At 41.3% G+C, this 20,925-nt stretch overlaps 1 protein-coding gene across 6 annotated transcripts in view; it reads left to right on the plus strand.

Annotated features, from left to right (window-relative positions):
* The window catches only part of Rad18 (RAD18 E3 ubiquitin protein ligase), a 73,922-nt gene that overhangs the window by 36,128 nt on the left and 16,869 nt on the right, over nt 1-20,925 (plus strand). For 5 of the 6 annotated variants that reach the window (XM_021164897.3, XM_085840191.1, XM_021164899.3 and 2 more), the window contains 2 exons: nt 4,258-4,392; nt 9,576-9,735. In XM_021164897.3, coding sequence (XP_021020556.1) covers nt 4,258-4,392; nt 9,576-9,735 — 295 coding nt within the window. The remainder of the gene's footprint in view (nt 1-4,257; nt 4,393-9,575; nt 9,736-20,925) is intronic. The other variant, XM_085840192.1, reaches the window with a different exon arrangement.

Raw genomic sequence — 20,925 nt, forward strand, 5'->3', positions numbered from 1 at the left:
TATTATGTCATTGTAATGAGAAAGAATGGGTGGAGCTAAAGTGATGGCCCAGTTGGTAAAAGCATTATTCATGCAGAAAACCCAGGTTTGGTTCCCAGCACCCACATGAAGACTAACAACTGTCTATAACTTCATTTTTTCAGAGGATCTAAACCTTCTCCTGGCCTAGATGGGAACTGCACATATGTAATGCACAGACATAAATGGAGCCTAAACACCCATACATGTAAAATAAGGACCAGATAACATCTTAGTATGGTTGTGGCAATAAGTGTTACCTCATAGTCCTTGAAGGAAAAGTTTCAGGGATCCTCAGTTGTACTGTACTCTGAAATTCCCTGTGTTAGAATGTAGATGATGGAAAGAAAGATGTCTGGAGTGCCTTGGTATAGACTTGAGGCTGACGGAGCACTTGGACATAAGGGATTGGAAACGTAGTTAGATGAATAGATGAATCGTGAATTGTGCCCCACAGTTCATTGCTGCTGTTGCTGGGAAGCTGGGTAAAAGGCACTGATGAGCGGCTTGGGGATAGCAAACCTCTGCAGTGGTGTCATGGAGAGGAGGTGTCAGAAGTGAGACCACTCATAAAGTACATAGCTCTTTGGGGAGTGTTACTGTGTCTGGGAGAGGAGAAAAGTGAAGTAGGGGTCAGGGGAGATTTTTTGTTTAAGTTGGCTGTATAAGTTGAGTACTTATCTTAGTGACTTTTAGGTTTTTGGAGGAATGTAACCCTTAGCCAGAAATGCTTCATATAACATTACTAAGTACATGCACATATCATGGAAACAACTTTCACAAAACTATATTTCCCTTTACCATTTTTGGTGCATGTTGGCACACTCCATTCTGTTCTCTGTTTCATTAAGAAATGAAAAGCCAATCCCTGATCTACTAAGTCCCCCCCCCCGCCCCCAACCTGTGATACTGATTTAAAAAAGATTCTGTATCTGGTCTTAGTGATGGAGGTGGGAGCGTAGGCTAGGGGTTGGCTTTTAATTCTAACACAGTTAGTGTTGTTTCTTGGTAATGGCCAGGAAGGTAGAGCATGTGTACACAACACAGACAAGGAGTCCGGGGCTTGGAAGAAGATCCAAGCTTATTTCTCTTAAAATAAATCCGTATGGTTTTTGGTCCTAAGAGGGTCCATAGAGAGGCTGTGCTGGGGTTTAAATGAAGAGCAGAAGATGAGCCACAGTCATTTTGAGTTGGTAGACACGGACTTGTTCATCAGTTTCCACAACTAATCAAACCACTTAATAGTTTTTTTTTTTTTTTTAAAGATTTATTTATTTATTATATGTAAGTACACTGTAGCTATACTTCAGACACTCCAGAAGAGGGTGCCAGACCTCGTTACGGATGGTTGTGAGCCACCATGTGGTTGCTGGGATTTGAACTCTGGACCTTCGGAAGAGCAGTCGGGTGCTCTTACCCACTGAGCTATCTCACCAGCCCCCACTTAATAGTTTTAAAGGGTTATTTGTTTCATGTGCGTGAGTGCTTTGCCTGCATGCATGTCTGTGTGCCACGTGCATGTCTGATACCCACATAGGTCAGAAGAAAGGGTTGCTGCCCTAGAACTGGAGTAATGGGTGGCTGTGAACCACCAGGTAGGTTCTGGTAACCAAACTTCCTCTGGAAGAGCAGCCAGTTCTGTTAACTGCTGAGCCATTTTGCAGCCCCAGATCCTCTTAAAAATTTTAAGAGGAAAATTCAAGACATAACGCAAACTCATATTTTAGATTCAAGAGTGTTCCTTGCCAAATAGCAGATCCCCTAAGATAAGTGGAGTGATGAGTGGGAACAATTTTATTAGTCATAATCTGTTGGCATCATTTATATTCTCTGCAGCAATCTTGAACTTCTTGAACAAGAGCCAGAGTGGTGGCTGTTAGTTTTTGTTTCCAGCCTTGCCATGGGGTAACTAGATTCAAGCAAGAAAATGACACTTTATAAATCTGAGCTTTTAGTACTCTAGGGTAAAGTCATTAAGCCCTTCTAAGTGTTAGTTTAATTACTTCAGGGATTTTTGAACAAACCTTAAGTCACAAAGTCACAATCCTACTGTTTTCCTGGTGGCTTAGAAAAAGAAAAAAAGAAAATGGCTCTGGTGGTTTCTGTTGTCAGCTTGATAAAATTTAAAATCACCCCTTAGATGGGCCTTTGGGAATGCCCCTGAGGCTATTCTTATTGTGTTGAGAAGACCTGCCCATGGTGAGTGGCACTTGGTTGGAATACTAGATTTAAAATTTTAATACAGATGTATTTATTGTTATGTGTATGAGTTCTTCCTGCATCTGTGTCTGTGCACTCTGTATGTAGTACCTTCTGAGGCCAGACATGGGCATCGGATCCCTTGGAACTGGAGTTACAGACAGTCATTAGTCATCAAGTCGGTGGTAATTGAAGCCAGGTCCTTTAGAAGAGCAGCTAGCTCTCTTAACTCTGAGCCATCTCTCCAGCCCCATGGATCCTAGATTTTATAAGTGCTTCGAAGGGAGCTGAACAGCAACACTGTATTCAGTGTTCATTTGTTTCTCTGTTGTGAATGAGATGTGACCAGCTGCTTCAGGCTCCTGCCACCTGGGCTGCCCTAAGTAAACATTTCTCCTTAAGTTGCTTTTGTTGGTATCTTATCACAGCAACAAGAAAGAAACCAAGATGATAAGCTTTAACTTGGCTTTAACTCCCCATGCCTAATAGCAGCTCCAGAAGGATGATGGTAGTGTTGTGTTCATGCATTCTGCGAGCTGGGGAAGTAGATGAGATGATTTTCTTTACATGCATGGAATTAAATAGGTCATGAAAGAAATTATTGTGTCCTTCTGTGCATACTCTTACCTGCTTCTAAAGAGTTTCAACTCCCCAAGTGGTAGTTCAAATCTTTTGTAACTCCAGTTCCAGGAGATCTGACACCCTCTTCCGACCTCCTTGGGTATACTTGTGAACATAAAGACTTACCGACAAACACTTACATAAGCTTAAAATAAGGGTAGATATTTTAAAAATTACAAAAATAAAAAGAGAATTTTAAAGACTAACTGAAGATTGGGAAGATGGTTTTGAGGTATACCAAAGAGAATCAGTGGAGCAGACCAACTTGTGGATGAAGAATATAAGAAAAGATTTCACATGGAGGCAAAATGGCTTCTTCCATACTGGGGCAGGATGTCAATTGAGCTAATTCTCTGGCTGAGGGAATTTTGCATTCCTATAGAGAATTGTTTTCTAGGGCTGTTGGTTACGCATAATTTGCAGAAGGTATTCAGTGGCTAGAATCCTGGAAGGATAGCTCCTTAGAACCTCACTTCAGGGCACTCCTTGGCCCTTTGAATTGTGCTAAATGTAGAAGAAACCAAGCTTTAACCAGTGTATTGTCAGCTATGTGGGAAATTGTTAGAATTTTGTTTGTGCCGTTATAGTATTTTCTAAACTGGGAGGGCATTGCAGGCAGCGTTATTTTGAATCATGGTTTCTGGTAAGGTACCAGTCCAGATGCTGCGAACACGGTTCATCTCACAAGTGGCCTAGCCTTTGTGCTCTATACCGAGGTGTCTCGGGGTGTGTGCTTAATCTCCATAATGGTGATCTTGAAGTCAGGGTTCTGAAATTATGTTTTGAAGTGTTAACGTGGTAGTAAAGATTGCTGTTATGTGTCTTAAGACAGGAGACACTGGTGAGCTGCGAGTGTCAAATGTTAAACGCATTCTGCTGGGGAACAGAAGTGTTAGGAAAACATTATAAACCTACTTACTGCAGCCTCGGCTTTTGTGTCAGTTACTGTAATCCACTTAGTCTTAGTAGTTTTGTGGATCTTGAACATTAGAAAGCCATCTTTTGAATGTATTTTAGAAGTGTCAATCACCAGTGTGTGGCACATGCCACATTTGGGAAGCAGAGGCAGAGTTTGATGTCCTTTGTGGTTACAAAGTGAGTCCCTGCCTCACTAGAACAAAGTAAGGTGGGACGGAGTGAGGAAACTGTGTTTCGTGCACTGTGCAAAGCCCCATCCATAAAAGGGTTTGGGGAAGAAAAAACCAGGAGAAGCGGTTGATATCATTCATTCATGTTTGCTTTGGGGGAATAGAAGGGGACGGGAGACTTTTCAGCTGCCCTATGCCCTCTGTAGTCCTGCATGGCGCGTCTGCATCCAGTGCAGGTGACTGTGAATGATGCTGCTCAGTAGCTGTGCACCTGACACTCAGTGTGTCATGTGCAGATGCTTCACACACTTACAGTGCTTTTGAATTTTAGGTAAAAAGTACCAGAATGCATTCCAGCTTCTGGTGGATCAGGCTAAAAAAGGGTATAAGAAAACTGGCAGAGTTTCACAAGCTGCAGCGATGAGAACAGATGAACCTGCAGAGACATTGCCGTCTGAATGTATGGGTAAGACTTACTACGAGAGTAGTGGGTTTCCGTTATATTCACTTACTCATTGTGTGTATATGTGTGCATACACTCGTGTACATGTGAGGAAGTTGTAGGGTAACTTGTGGGACTTGCCTCTGTCCTTTCACCAGGTGGGTTTCAAATGACCAAACCCAGGATGTCAGGCTTGGTGTTAGTGATTTATTTACCACTCAGCCATCCTCAGTTTTTTGTTTTTTTAATTATAAAAAACATAAAACCAATGTCATTTACTGAAGTTAATCAGTATTTTTTTTTTTTTTTTTGGTTTTTCGAGACAGGGTTTCTCTGTGTAGCCCAGCTGTCCTGGAACTCACTCTGTAGACCAGGCTGGCCTCGAACTCAGAGATCCGCCTGCCTCTGCCTCCCAAGTGCTGGGATTAAAGGCGTGCACCACCACGCCCAGCTGTTAATCAGTATTTAAGGGAGTATTTTATTTTATTTTTAGATAAGATTAATGTAGCAATTATTGACTTTAAAGTAGCTTATTGCTTGCTTTAGAAACAAGGGAAGAGTATCTTTTTTTTTTGGCTTTTTGAGACAGGGTTTCTCTGTGTAGCCCTGGCTGTCCTGGCACTCACTTTGTAGACCAGGCTGGCCTCGAACTCAGAAATTCGCCTGCCTCTGCCTCCCGAGTGCTGGGATTAAAGGCGTGCGCCACCACGCCCGGCGGGAAGAGTATCTTGAAGAGATGACCCCTGAGGTCTGCTTACCTTGTACACGTGAAGCACCCCAATCATAGAGATGCTCTATGGTTGTCTAAGTGTGAGAATGTTGTCTAAGTGTAAGATTTATTGCTGAGGATCCTAAGGCAACCTACCTAGGAAGAGAATTTTGTTTTTTAAAGAATTATTTATGTATGTGAGTACACCGTAGCTGTCTTCAGACACACCAGAAGAGGGCATGGGATCCCATTCCAGATGGTTGTGAGCCACTGTGTGGTTGCTGGGAATTGAACTCAGGACCTTTGGAAGACCAGTCAGTGCTCTTAACCACTGAGCCATCTCTCTAGCCCTGAGAATTATTTTTCTTGCTGCACTCTGATGTTTACTTTGGATGGAGTGTTGTGATGAAGAGTCAAAGCTTATGTAGTTGGTATGCATTACTTAGTTTTGGTCTAACTTTAAATTTGAGATTAATGTTGTATTTCTGCTGCTAATGCTTTGGTCCATGAGCAAAACAGAATCACACTGGGGAAATTCTTTACTACTTTTCTTAGTTGTGACAAAATGCACATAACATATTTTTACTAATTCTTAGGTGCATAATTCATGGCTGTTAAATGCTTTCATAATACTGTTTAGCCATCTGCCTATACTCCAAACCTTTTCAGCATCCCCAGTACAAACTGTAGCATAGCACTCCCTGCTCTCCTACATCTCCCTCATGATCTCTGTTGTATCTGTTTATGGATTGTTTGCTCTGGGTACCTAATGCAAGTGAAGTTAGATAGTATCTGTCTTCCTATATTGGCTTATTTTTCTAGGCATCTTTTTATTGTCTTGTGTAGTGGCAGATATTCAAATTTCTTTTGTTTTATGGCTTTAATAGTATTCCTTAGTATGTGCATGCTGTGGTTCATCTATTTATTGAGTTATTTTGCCTTATTGAGTTGTGAATACTGTTTTTGTATGTGTTAGTTCCCAGATATCTGTTCAAGACTCTGCTTTCAGTTTGTTTTATTACACGTCTGTTGTTTCAGTTGCTGTGATAAAAAGCTCTGACACCCCCCCCCCCAAAAAAAACCAAACAAACAAACCCTTTGGGGAGAAGTGAGTTTATCCGACTTACACCTCCAGGTCACAATCTTTTACTGAGGGATGTCAGGGCCAGGAACTTGAAGACAGGTCTGCTTGCTCTCCCATACAGCATAACTTCTAACCAAGAGATTTACTTCACAGGCAAAGAAGTACAGCAGGAACCATGCAAAATACTGTTTGCTCCCAGCCTCTCAGGCCAGTTTATACTTAGCCTGCTTTCTTATACAGTTCAGGGCTGCCTGCCTAGGATGCTACTACTCACAGTGAGCTAGGCCCTCTTACATTAATTAACAATCGAGGCAGTCCCCCACAGACATGCTCCCAGGCCAACCTAATCTAGGGAGTTCCTCAGTTGAGACTTTTCTTTCATATGGTTCTAGGTTGTGTCCAACTGATAGTTAAAGCTAACCAGACAGTGTCTACATGGACTTTGTGGTTCAAATGGTAGCTCCAGGGTTAACCTCTTGAGGAACCAACACATCGTGCGGCACAGCAGATGCATCATTTCTCCACAGCCTGGCAGCACTTGCTAGTTTTGTTTGTTGTGGAAATCACCTTCTAGGTATGTGTTTCTTTGTTGTGGAGACCATTAGAGAAATAAAACGGCCAGAATACACACACACACACACACACACACACACACACACACAGAGAGAGAGAGAGAGAGAGAGAGAGAGAGAGAGAGAGAGTGATTCATGGGGGTAGGGTATTTAGTGGCTCCAGGCTATGGTTTAGCTAGTCCAAGATAACTGTCTCCTGATGGATAGGCCAAGTTGTTCAGCCCGGCTAGTCTAGCTGGCTTTCAGCCTGTGTTGGAAGCGCAAAGTAGTAGTCCTACTGCCAGTTAATACCCTCAGCAGCAGGGTAGATGGAGTTGCCAGAGAGAGTGAGGGCAAGCAGGGAAAAAGCAGAAACTTCCCTGTCTCTGTCTTTTTATAACTCAGCTTATCATCAAAAAGTGTGGCCCAGACTTAGGCTGAGTCTTGTTACTGCAAATGAGCTGCTCAGGAAAATCTCTCACAGGTGTGCCCGGCTACTTGGGTTTTAGTTGATTGCGAATGCAGTCAGGTTGACAACCAAGGTAGGCATCACACATTTTACAAGGTGGGGAGTGGCATGCCATCATGATTGGATTTTTATTTTTCTAGGAAGTTTCAGCATCTGTTCATGTACTTACTGGCCATCTGTTTTGGAATTTATTCAGGTCCTTTGCCTATTTATTAATTGGGTGTTTGGGTTTGTTTGAGTTTTAGGGATTTCTTACTGTGGATATCAATTCTTCCTTCTATATATATGATTTGCAAATATTTGTAGACACTTTTTGTATTGCCTTTTGTTTTCTTGATAGTACTTTGCATGCACAAAACTGTTTTAACTTTTTATTATGTCCAGTTTTTTTTTCATTTGTTGCTTATACTTTTGGTGTTATATACATGAAGTCTTGCCAAATGCACTGTTGTACAAATTGTACCATTCTCATGATTTCTTCCTAGTATTTTGTAGTATCCCCCTGTAATGAGCAAGAGGCATGCACACTCAAGGGGGACACTCTGCTTCTCTCAGGGGAAGTCTTTGTCTGAGTTTCACATTTGGGCTGTTTGGAGCCTCTATTTCAAGGTTTAAGGGTAAATGGGAAAGACAGCTGACTTTTAGTGCTCACAAACCGTTAAATGATACTCATTTTGATGGAGTTTTACCTTTTATAAACTAATGTAAGAGGGGAAGAAGAGAAGAGCGTAGTTAGTCATTGTGCAAAAATAAATGTGTAGGTTGAATCCCTATTTCCTGTGTACTGGCTGATACTGTGTCAACTTGATACAAGCTAGAGTCATCAGAGGAAGAGCCTCTGTTGAGGAAATGCCTCCATGAGATCCAGCTAAAAGGAATTTTCTTAATTAGTGCTCGATGGGGGAGGATCCAGCCCATTTAGGGTACCTTCCCTGGGTTGGTGGTCCTGGGTTCTACAAGAAAGCAGGCTGAGCAAGCCACTAAGCAGCACCCCTCCATGGCCTTGGCATCAGCTCTTGCCTCCAGGATCCTGTCTTGTTTGAGTTCCTGTCCTAACTTCAGTCCCTTCAATGATAAACAGTGCTGTAAGTGTAAGCCCAAATAAACCCTCTCTTCCTGAACTTGCTTTTTGGTCATGGAATTTCATCATAGCAGTAGAAACCCTAACTAAAATTATCTGCCAGCCCAACTTTATTCTCCCAACTACTGGTTGAATGAAAGGCCTTGGTGGGTGGAGTTCCCCTCCATGTGGTATGTTCATAATAGGAAGTTCTAGACCTTCTGGCAAGTCACTGGTTAATGCCTTGCTCTCCCTTATGAACAGCAGAGGGTGTGGCTCTGCCTTGGTCATGAGGGTTTATTGGTACAGGTAACATTAGTTTGCACTGGTGACACGTGCTGGACTTCTGTATAACAAACATTGAGGGTCATTTCTGAAAATCTTGAATACATGAACTTGAGAAGCTATTTTTGTTTTAAAAAAATTTGTCCAATTCAATATATTTTCTCTACTAATAAAATCTTCACAGTTGCTTTTATTCATTTAATTATTTATTCATTATCTGAATTGTCAGGAGAGAGTAAAGCCCTGTCATATTGGCACAAACTGTAAAAGGGAGAGTCATAGGCAACAGACAGTCTGGCACAGCTGGTATTTTTTTGTGCCTTTATTTTCAGATATTTGGCTATGCCTATATGTTATAACCTTTCAAACCACCCTGAGGTATCTCTGCATCTTTATTATAAATTTTGAAAACAGAATATGAAGGGTATGTCCAGGAATGTGTCAGATTAAGTGGCAAGATTTCTGTGTCTGATTGGTTTTCCTTAATGAATAGATTTTATTTAAAAGTGTTCAAAAAAGTGTCCATAGTTGGTCAGTATCGTGTCATGCGACAAATTGTGTGATTCATTTGTTAAATCTGTTTTGTTAACTTGTCAATTATTCCTTAGTAAGCTGCTAATAGAAACTTATATTGGAATGACAAGGTAGACCCGCCTCTGTTTTAAAGAAAACTTTACTTCTAAACGAGTTAATCCTGAAAAATATAGTAAGATTTCTTGTGTTATTTCTTGTGCAGGGCAGTGGTGGTGCATGCCTTTAATCCTAGTACTTGGGAGGTGGAGACAGGTGGATCTCTCTGAGTTTGAGGCTGTCTAATCTACCGAGAGAGTTCCAGGACAGCTAGGGCTACATGGAGGAAACCATTTATTGAATGCCCCATCCCCAAAGTATCATTTCTTATTTTATAGTTTTAGAGTCAACGTTTTCTTTTTAACTTCCATTTTTAAAGTAGAAGTAGCAACATTAAGTGTTAAAGAGATATAAAAGTTTATATAAGGTATACATTAAGATCTTTTTTAATTTTTAAAAATTTTATTTTTCCTTGTTAGCACAAGAAGATAATGTGAGCTTCTCAGATACTGTCTCAGTAACAAACCACTTTCCTCAGTCCAAGCTGGACTCGCCAGGGCCATCGGAGCCTGAGAGGCCGGATGATTCTTCTAGTTGTACTGATATTCTAATCTCCTCGGAATCAGACTCATGCAATAGGTAAGAAATGTGTAGAAGTTGGTTCTCTTAAATACCTGCTTCCTATGTTTGTTTCATAGTCACTTTTCTGTTTTTGTGACAAAATAAACTTTGAGGAGAAAGGATTTATTTTGGCTCACCGGTCTGGGGTTCTGATCCTCATAAGAAAATCAAGATTTTTTGTTTTTCTGTTTGTTTGCTTGTTTGTTTAACTTGATGGAGCCGATTGGTTCTATGACTAGTTTGGAGAAGAAGAAGGGTAAGTGCTGGTGCTGGTTCACTTTCACAGTTCCCTGGAGTCTACACCCCAGCTCCAGGGAATGGTCCTGCCCACCTTTGTGGTAGGTCTTCCCATCTCAGTGAACCCAATCAAGATGAACCTCTCAGGTGTGCCTGGGGGCTTGTCTCCTAGCTAGTCCCAGATTCTGTAAAGTTGACAGTCAACACTAACCATCTAGAGCAGTGCTTCTCACTCTTCCTAATGCTGTGACCCTTTAATACAGTTCCTCATGCTGTACTGACCTCCAGCCAGAACATTATGTGGTTGCTGCTGCATAGCTGTAACTTTGCACAGGCTGAGAACCACTGATCTAGAGGATAAATCATAGTCCGGGTCAGGTCACTTTCTCTTCTGTTTATCTGCAGAGTCGTCTTCATAGAGATGGCAAACTGGGATGTGGGTGGATAGTGTGGGGATCTTAAACTGACTTTCTTTTCTCCCCCTCGAGTTGGTAATAACAGCTCACAACTAGCTGTTATTCTAGCTTGGGGGTATCTGATGCCCTCTGGCCTCCACAGGCACTTGTGTGCGTGTGGTACACATTAACTCATTAGTCAGACATGTACAATACATCCATGCATCCATGCATACATAAATCTTTAATAAAAGAAAAGTCTTAAAGAGAAGATGTCTGGGAAAGACTTTGGATGAGCTCCTAGAAACTGCGTACAGGCAGGGACTGTTGAGAATGCTGTAGTCTGCTGGTGGTGCCTTAGCATGACTGTGTGGGAAGACGCAAACTTAGAGTTGTTTAGCAAACGTGAAGAGGTGGGGATGGAATATTTTAGGGACACTTAAACCACTTTCTGTTATATTTTTATACATGTACAAAAATAGTAATAAAACCCTATGTTGAGGTTCCAGAGATGGGCCAGTCAATGTTTAAGAGCCCTGGCTAGGCAATCGTGGTATTGGAATTTGCTCTGTAGAACCTGACTGCCAAACTGAAAATTCTATAAACATCTCTAACTCTGGCTCCAAGGATCTGGCATCTCTTCCGAATTCCACAGCAACCAGGGGTACACATGCAAACAAATATAAGTAAATAAAACTGATCTTTTTTAAAAACAACCCTTAGCTGGGCTATGGTGGCACTGCCTTTAATCCCAGCATTGGGGAGGCAGAGGTAGTAGGATCTTAGTGAGTTTGAGGACACCCTGGTCTATACAGCCAGTTCCAAGACAGCCAGGGCTGCATAGAGAAATCCTGTCTCAAAAACAACAACAACAAAATAATAATAATAAAGAAAACCTTACCTTTTATTTACTTAAGTTTAAAAACATTCTCTGGGTGTGTATAAATTAAGTTTTCTAAGTGGGAGGGAAGTATTGTAGCTAAATTGACCTCTCCTTCCCTCCTTCCCCGCTTGCTTGTCACACAGTATATTTTGCCTTGCCATCTGCATTGTTGTCTTGGACTTTGAAATGCAACAATTGAATGTGAATAAGGTTCCTAACTCAGTTCAGACAGTTTTCATCATTTAATTGGAAAACATGAAGTGATTTATAATGTAGGATGATGGTGGCCTGGCAGAAAGCTGTCACAGAGTTAGTGCCAGTGTCATTTAGTGACTCCAAAACTTAAATAGTCCAAGAGATGACTATTTGACTAGTGTAATTATCACTGTAGAATTCAGGAAAATAATTCAGAGTAAAAAAGGCCAGTCAAAACTAAATTTCATAGTTAAAGCCTATTAAAGATAATGGGATTTTTGTTTATTTGTATTTTATATTTTATATTCAGGCAACAGAGGGATGGGAGATGGGATTCTGTAGTGCCTTTGTTGAGATCTTCTGCAATCCTAAAATTGTGTCAACCTTTTAGCTTTGTAGGGTTGGCAAATAAACCGAATGTTCATCTACAACTTAGTGTTATAAAATAAATCTAGAATTTCATTCACTTTTTATATTGAAGTGTTGCGCCCACTTTGTCCAGCAAGGAAAACGCAACACGGTCGGATTCTTCTCAACAGCTTTATTGCAGGAATGCCTCCATGCTACGGGAACCCTGGGAACCCAGGGAGGACTCCTTATATACACCCCAGCACAGGGAAAAGCTTTGTGTCCTCCTGGGATTGGTCAATCTGCCCGCACCTTAATTTGCATGTACCTGCTCAGGAGGGGTTGGCGCCAGATTCGGGCTAGCGCCTGCTCAGTGGTATTGTTTACAGCCACAGTGTGCTATCTTTTAGGCATCAGCTGCCTACATCTCCCCCTTTTTTTGTTTAATAATATGATGCTGGACTAGGTCTGGGCAAGTCTGTCCATCAGCCACAGCTCCTGTCTTAGGTCAATCCTTTCATGTCACAGCCTTACCCGTCATAGGGTTACCCTATCGCCTCCAGGCCCCATGTCTTCGGTTGGTCTGTGCATAAGGAAAGTTGCCCATCACTGGATACCGTGGATCTGTGTGATTACAACTGCCAGACAACCTAGGGCGAATTCTTAATTTTTTAAAGAGGCCAGCTAAACATTGGGAGATGCGCCATCTTTAATCGCCATCAATGCTTGATACACCACTGCCTTATACTGAGCATGCTCTCGTTTGAGTCGACACAATAGCCAGATACAAAAGAAACAACCCAGGAGGACCACTGCCCCCCAGGCCAACATTCCTGCCCATTCCTTAAAGAATGAGAAGGCATTGGTGATCCAGGAGGTGAAATCCCCCAAGGTGACAGGGTCCAGTCAAGTGCTGTTGAGTTTGGCAATCTGGAGGAGCAGCTTTCTGGACAACTGCTCTGCTTTAGCCGACCAATTTCCTTTAAGGTACTCAGATAAGAGGCGACTCTGTTCAAGAGACTGAGAGAAATTAGCTTGTACAACTTTATACAATTCTTCAACCTGTTCTTGAACTAAGTCTATTAAATAAGAGAGAGTCCCATCTGCTTTGATATGACTGAGGCGGCATACATGACAAAATGTGGCCTCAGCTTTTGCTACAAGTGTATTCATCAGAGTTTGGAGGACAATAATAGATGTCCCGAGTGTAATTATGTTGTGGACAATATTGACCATCTCTATCCTAATTTCTTGGCGAATGAACTCATTCTCAAACAGAAGCAAAGATTTGAGAAAAAGAGGTTCAAATTGGACCACTCAGTGAGTAGCACCAATGGGCATAGGTGGCAAATATTTCAAAATCTGCTATAGGCACAAAGGTGGGAAGTTTCACAACCACAGCAGTATACCCTGCCAACACTCTGCTCAAAAACATGTCCTTCCGGAACTATTACAATCTATATCTCTGTCGGGAGGAGCAATTTTCGCGTCAGCCTCTCTGGTACCCAAATCGGGTGTTCTTGACCCTGTGGAAAAACACAAACAGCTCCCCTGGGTCTCGAAATAATGGGATCTGGGCCATACCATTTTCCAGTTAAGACATCTTTCCATTTGACATCCTGTTTAAGGATAGGCGAGGTCATGGCATGCCTATCTGCAGCCGAACGACCATGTTTGTCCAGAATTTAAAAATTTAAAGTAAAGAGGGCTAAAGATAATTGTTCTTTGGGTGGCCGGCCATCAGCGATTCCCCCTTTTTGTTTTTCTAAGAGTTCTTTTAAGATTCGATGTGTTCTTTCCACAATGCCATGGCCCTGTGGATTGTAGGGAAGGCCAGTAGAGTGACTAACCTGCATTATTTTGCAAAAGGTTTGGAATGATTTTGATGTATATGTGGGGCCATTATCAGTTTTTAAACTATCTGGCTTTCCCCAAGCTGCCCAGGCTTCTAGGCAATGGCCAACCACGTTGTGGGATTTCTCACCGGACATGGGGGAGGCAAAAATGACGCCTGAACAGGTGTCAATTGAAACATGAACATATTTTAATCTTCCAAATGCTGAGACATGAGTAACATCCATTTGCCACAGTTTTAAAAGGGATCAATCCACGAGGGTTAATACCAACATGAGGAGGGTGGTGAAATTGTACACACTGTGGGCCTCGTAACACCACATCTCCTGCTGAGGCTCGAGAGATATCAAATTTCTGCTGAAGTGTGGCATCAGGAACATGATACAATTGATGGAAATCTTTTGCAAGCTCCAGTGGGGTGGCATGAAAAATAAATTCCATGCGAGTGCTAGCGTCCATTAAGGCATTTCTTTCAGCCATAGGGCCTGGGAAGGTAGAGTGAGCTTGAATATGTTGAATAAAGAATTTATGTGTTCTTTTCCAAATCAATCTTTGTAACTCTAATAAGATGGTGCACACAGGGCTGGTGGGTCTAATGGGTCCTGCAATTTCTAATGCACGCACTGCATTTACTACATAAGCCGAATCAGAGACTAGATTAAAAGATTCTTAAAAGCTTTGAGTACTTCCAACACAATTTTACATTCAGTAAGTTGCGGGGTGCCAGGATTGTATTGAAAAAGAATGGGTTTTTGAGAATTAACTACATAGGCACCAACACCTGTTTTAGAACCATCTGTATAAATATCCAATGCACCCGATATGGGTTTAGATGCTGTGATTTTTGGAAAAATCACTGGATGTTCACTAAAAAATTATAGCAAAGGATCTTTGGGATGATTATCCAATTCCCCATCAAAACTATAGCGCAATAGGGCCCAATCATCTATTAAAGAACTTAGGATTTGTATTTGATTAGCATTATAAGGTGTAATGATTTTGAGGGGGTGCTCCAAAATGTTGAATACACGATTTAATGCCCAAAATCGCTAATTGAGCTACAGCAATGGGATAATATTCAAGGGTTTTATTGGGAGACACATGACGATAAATTCACAATAGAGGACCCGACTGCTACAACACTCCTGTTGGTTGACGGGATGTCTTCAAAACGCATAGGAGAATGTCCTCTCCTTCTTTCCATCTATACAGCTTGGCCTTTTCTAAACACCTTTCTACCTTTTCTAATGTTACTCGGGTCTCAGGGGTGACAGCACGAGGTGATGAAAGCCGTGGATCGCCCTTCAATATATCAAAAAGAAGGATTAATTCAAAATTTGATAGCCTCATATATGGACGAATCCAATTTATATCTCCCAACAACTTCTGGAAATCATTCAATGTTTTCAAATGATCTTTACGTAATTCTATCTTTTGAGGTGTAATAAAATGTGGAGTAATTCAGGTACCCAAGAACTCTCCTAAATTTCCCATTTGAACTTTATCAGGAGCTATAAATAATTGTTTTATTTCTAATTCTTTTACTAGCTTAATATAGGCTTCATCTAAACTTTCTTTATTCTTTGAGGCAAGAAGTACATCATCTATATAATGTACTATCCTTAATTTTGGGAATGCATTACGGACAGGTTGTAGGGCTTCTCCTACAAAAAGTTGGCACATAGTAGGACTGTTTGCCATCCCTTGAGGTAAAACTATCCACTGATACCGTTTATCAGGCTCTTCATTATTCACAGAAGGAAGAGTAAAGGCAAAGCGCTCGCTATCACACAATGCAAGGAGAATAGAGAAAAAACAATCCTTAATATCAATGATTATAATAGGCCACTCTTAGGGCAAACTAGAAAATAGGGGCAGACCCCTCTGTATGGGGCCCATAATCTGCATTTGATTATTAATGGCTCGAAGATCATGCAGGAGTCTCCATTTGCCTGATTTTTTCTTAATCACAAATATGGGTGTATTCCAAGGTGACTAATTGGGTGTATTCCTAATTTCAATTGTTCCTCTACTAATTTTCTGGCAGCTACTAATTTTTCAGAGGAAAGAGGCCATTGAGGAACCCATATAGGCTCCTCTGTTTTCCAAGTAATGGGTATACCACCCTCAACAGCCCCTAGGAAAAACCCAATCCCTTTTTATCTTGTTTGAACTTTGCAATCACTGGCATAGTCATGCCTTGTAATGACTTTCCTAACCCTTTTCCTGGAGTGTAGCCCATACTAGACATAATTTCTCGGGCTTGTGGGGAATACTCATTAGTTAGTCTAAGATCCATTTTGGTTAAGACATCCCTACCCCATAGGGTCACAGGAATATCCACAATATAAGGAAAAAATTTCCCTGACTTACCTTCCTCATTTTTCCAAGTCAATTCCTTAGCACTTATAAGGGGAGCAGTCTCATAACCTAGACTACGGAGGCTTTGAGATGAGGTTTGCAAAGGCCATTTTGGTGGCCAATCATGAGTGGAGATGATGCTGCGATTTGCACCTGTATCTAACAACCCCAGAAAGGATCGTCCTTCAACCTCCAAAGTTAACATGGGGCGATCTCCTAATTCCATTGATAAGAAAGTGAACCGAGAACCTGTAGAACCTAGTCCACTCTCTCCTCTTATTTTATTATTTGCTGGAAAATATTTATGCAAACTTGGCAGCAGTAATAATTGAGCAAATCTATCTCCTGGGGAGATAGCTGAAATGACACTGGGGAGGCCATTAAGATTTTCATAACCCCCGTATAATCTGGATCAATCATTCCAGGGGTAATTTGTAATCCTTTTAAAGCAGAAGATGAGTGGCCAAGCAATAGTCCTACAGTATCGTTGGGAAGGGGGCCTTTAAAATCTGTATCTATGGGCTGTACCCCCATCTGTGGGGTTAATACGAGTCTGGTGGTGGAGTGGAGGTCCAATCCTGCGGAGCCAGTAGTGGCTCTCCGTGGTCTCTCTGATGATGGAGAGACGGCCAAGGTTTCTTCTGGTCTTTCTGAAGAGTCCCATATATTTGAGGGCCTTGGGAACGTGGGCCCTACTGCCTCGACCTGTGCAACTACAAAAGCTGCACTCACCCCTGTAGGTAGGGACTGACTCAGCCAGTTGCTTAATAGTTTTAAAATCTATTGGCTCATGATACCGTCGTCCCTGGCCATCTAAGAAGACAGGGAAAGTCAGCCCAACTTCCTTCAAAACCTCTGGGCAAAATGAGGTACCTTGCTTATCAGCTTTTGTGAATTCCTTTTTTCCTGTATACTCAGGGTTAAAAGGTGGAGTGGTCGGCACTTTCGATTTTACTCTTTTGCCAGCTGCCCCCCCCCCTTTTTAAAGGATTGGTTTTGTATGACCAATCTGTATCATACCTATCCCTCTCATATCGAGCTGCCTCTTCTTCTAGGTCAACTTCCTCATCTTTATCAAGCTCTGAGTCACTGGAGTCAGAACTTGCTGAACTTATTGTTAAGTCTTTTAATGAGGGATATTTTTTTGCTATTTCCTTTTCTTTCTCATTATTTCCTTTTCCTTTTGAATTTGCCTTTTCTCCCTTCTCCTTTTCTCTCTCTTTTTCGCCCCTTTTCTTTCTTTTGCTTATGTGTTTCCTATCTTCCTCTGACATACTTTCTTCTTGTTCTGTAAGAATTTTCTGAACTGCCTTAACTGCTTCTATCAAACAAAAGCAGAGGCCAGAGATTACAAAAAACGAAACAAGGATAAGAGGTACCCACACTGGGTCCACGGGCGAGAAAAACATATCCCCCCTTTTAACTGGGGATCAATTTGGGATACTTACCGGTACTGCCGTTCCTCAGCTGAAGAGTTCTGAATCCATGAGATCCTTGGGTCCCCGTGCCAGCCACCAATTTGTTGCGCCCACCTCGTCCGGCAAGGAAAACGCAACAACGGTCGGATTCTTCTCAACAGCTTTATTGCAGGAACACCTCCATGCTACGGGAACCCCGGCCACCCAGGGAGGACTCCTTATATGCACCCCAGCACAGGGAAAAGCTTTGTGTCCTCCTGGGGTTGGTCAGTCTGCCGGCACCTTAATTTGCATGCACCCGCTCAGGAGGGGTTGGCGCCAGATTCGGGCTAGCGCCTGCTCAGTGGTGTTGTTTACAGCCACGGTGTACTGGAAACCGGCGCCATCTTTTAGGCATTGGCTGCCTACATTGAAGTATTTCTATCTTTATCTTTTTCATTTTAATCAGAAAGTTTTACTTTATTTTTATGACCATCTTGTTTTGTTTTTTTATATGTGTGTGTATGTGTGTGAATGAATATGAATCTTTAGGTCATTATTTTCAAAAAGTTTTTTATGTTTGTTTGCTTGGTTTGGTTTTTTTGAGACAGTGTTTCTCTATGTAACCCTGGCTGTTCTAGAACTTGTTCTGTACACCAGGCTGGCCTTGAACTCAGAAATCCACCTCCCCATGCCTTCCAAATGCAGTGATTAAAGGCATGTGCCACCTGGCAGAAAAGTTATTTTTAACTTAAAGGCTATACTATCTTTTGTATGATTGGGAACTATGACTAAGGTCTCTAGATTTGTTACTGTAACAGTATTTACCTTGTTGATTTTGACAGTTATGTGCTGTGGTTATTGTGTGGACTGATTTTCTTTAAAGATTTATTTATTATGTATACAGTATTCTGTATACATGTATGCCTATATGCCAGAAGAGGGCATCAGATCCTAGTGTAGATGGTTGTGAGCCACCATGTGGTTGCTGGGAATTGAACTCAGGACCTCTAGAAGGACAATCAATGAGTGCCCTTAGCCGCTGAGCCATCTCTCCAGCCCCTGGACTTATTCTTAAGAAAGGCACACTGACAGATTATAGAATATTTGCAGCAATGCCCCAAATTAAAAAAAAATTAATTATATATCATTTATGTCTATTGTGAAAAATAGAAAAATTAAAGGAATAATGGTTCATAATTTAACTAGGTTGAAATAACACTAGCACATTAATAATCGGTCTTCTACAGATAGGCAAATGTGTAAGTAGATGGGTTCTTTATTTTTTTCCTACAGTAGGACCATGGTATTTTAAAGTTTTCTTGTTGTGGGTCTACTGTGAGTAAAAATATGTGAATTGTCTTTCTGCCTTGCAGCCTTGCTGTCTTAAAGTACAGAGCTGATCATGTTGAATGAAGAGGTTAGGTGTTTTGTTTTGTTTTGTTTTGTTTTGTGCTAGAACAGTATTCAAGCTTATATAACACGGAAGGTTGACACCTAAAAAATAATCATAAGATTCACTGTGTGTATCCAATCCAAATAGGTTTTATGATCAAGTAGTCTTTATTGCTAGCGTAACTTATAAGTACAGATTTTAGAACTTACATTATTAATACTATATTGACCTTCTTTTGCCAACTTGAAAACAGAAGATAAACAGATTAATAAGAATTTCAGATTGTTGTACAGTTCCTTGCTAGATGATTTCCGGGAGTTCAAGAGTCTTGTCCAAATTTCTTTAAATTAACTTATTGTTCTCATTAATCAAGAAAAGAATGCTTTTATTCACTGATTCTTGGCAAACTATGGACACTGCATTTTTATTGAAGGCTAAATTAGAAGCAAAGATGCTGTTGATTATGATTAGAGAAGAGAGACACTAGCTTCATAAAGGAATGATTTGTGAATTGTGTCATGCTTTTTCTTGGAAGAATTTTTAGATCATTATTTTGAAAAAAAATTTTTTAATTTGAAAGAGATGGTGATCTTTTGGCATGGATAGAAAAGTACAAATAAGGTCTCTGGATTCTATTACTGTAGCAATATTTAATTTTTTGATTTATTGTATGGCTTCATTTAAGAAAACCATACTGAGGAAGTAAATACCACTGGCAACAGTGTGCTTTCTATGGTAGGATATTGTGTATATGTGTAGCTACATGGATAGCTGTGATAGACTGTTATCAACTGGAAGGTCTTGGGGCTTGTGGGCTTGAAATCATTAAAAATGTAAGTCTTTTTAAAAAGCCATCCATAATGAAAGAATTTTGGTTGTTATGCTGTAAGTGAAATGGCTGATTTTTCTATATCTAGGACATATTTTAAAAGATTTTAAAGATTAAAAGATTTATGCTTTAATAATTAACTTTAAAAGTAGTAGCCATGAGTTTGCATAGAGTGATAAGTTTCCATTTAATTTGGTCAACCTATGGTCAGAGCCTGCTGTGCGTCACTGACTATCTGAGCTACATGAGCAGTTGTGAATTTTTAGCTCATAAAGATTAGCTAGGCCGGGCGTGGTGGCACACGCCTTTAATCCCGGCACTTGGGAGGCAGAGGCAGGGGATTTCTGAGTTCGAGGCCAGCCTGGTCTACAAAGTGAGTTCCAGGAGAGCCAGGACTATACAGAGAAACCCCTGTCTCGGAAAAAAAAAAAAAAAAGATTAGCTAATACAGTGATTCTGTGGTCAGATTTGTAGCCTGTCCTAACTCAGGTAGGTGAGTCTTCCCACAGATGCTGAGGGTAGGCCTTATAAGGATCTGAGTCAATGTGTGAACGAATAACATTGTAACCTTTCTAAATCTACCTCAGCAGCCCACCAATAATAGTGAAGACCTTTTTTGGTGTTAAGTTAGGCACAGCATTTGTAGTCCCTCCCCCCCATCCGCCATTAATTAATTTATTTATTCACTTGACATCCTGATTGTAGCCTCTTCTCCTCCCAGTCCCACCCTATCACCTCTTTCACTCATGGCCCCCTCTGGGTACCAGCCGGTCCTGGCACATCAAGTCCTATCAGAATTAAACTAATCCTCTTCTAGTGAGGCAAGGCAGCCCAGCTAGGGGAAAGTGATCTAAAGGCAGGCAACAGAGTCCAAGTCAGACAGCCCTAGCTCCAGTTATTAGGGGACCACATGAAGACCAAGCTGCACATCTGCTACCTATGTTTAGATGGTCTAAGTCCAGTCCATGCATGCTCTGGTGGTTCAGTCTCTGAGAGACCTTATGGGCCCAGGTTAGTTATCTCTGTAGGTCTTCTAGTGGTATCTTTGGCCCCTCTGGTTCTCTCAATCCTTCCTTCTATTCTTTCACAAGACTCCCTGAACTCTCCCTAGTGTTTGGCTCTAGGTCTCAGCATCTGTTTTCATCAGCTGTTGGATGATGACAGTTGAGCCAGGTGCCTTTAGTGTGTGTTTCTAGGCCTGGGTTACCTCACTCGGGATGATATGTTCTAGTTCTATCCATTAGGCATAGCATCTTTATGAATGAAATTCCTCACAAGTATAGGCAAAGGTTTTGGGCCCTTTCCAAATAGTA

This window comes from Mus caroli, unplaced genomic scaffold (genome assembly GCF_978045245.1).
Source record: "Mus caroli unplaced genomic scaffold, Mus_caroli_1 scaffold_7, whole genome shotgun sequence".
NCBI classification, from domain to species: Eukaryota; Metazoa; Chordata; class Mammalia; order Rodentia; family Muridae; genus Mus; species Mus caroli.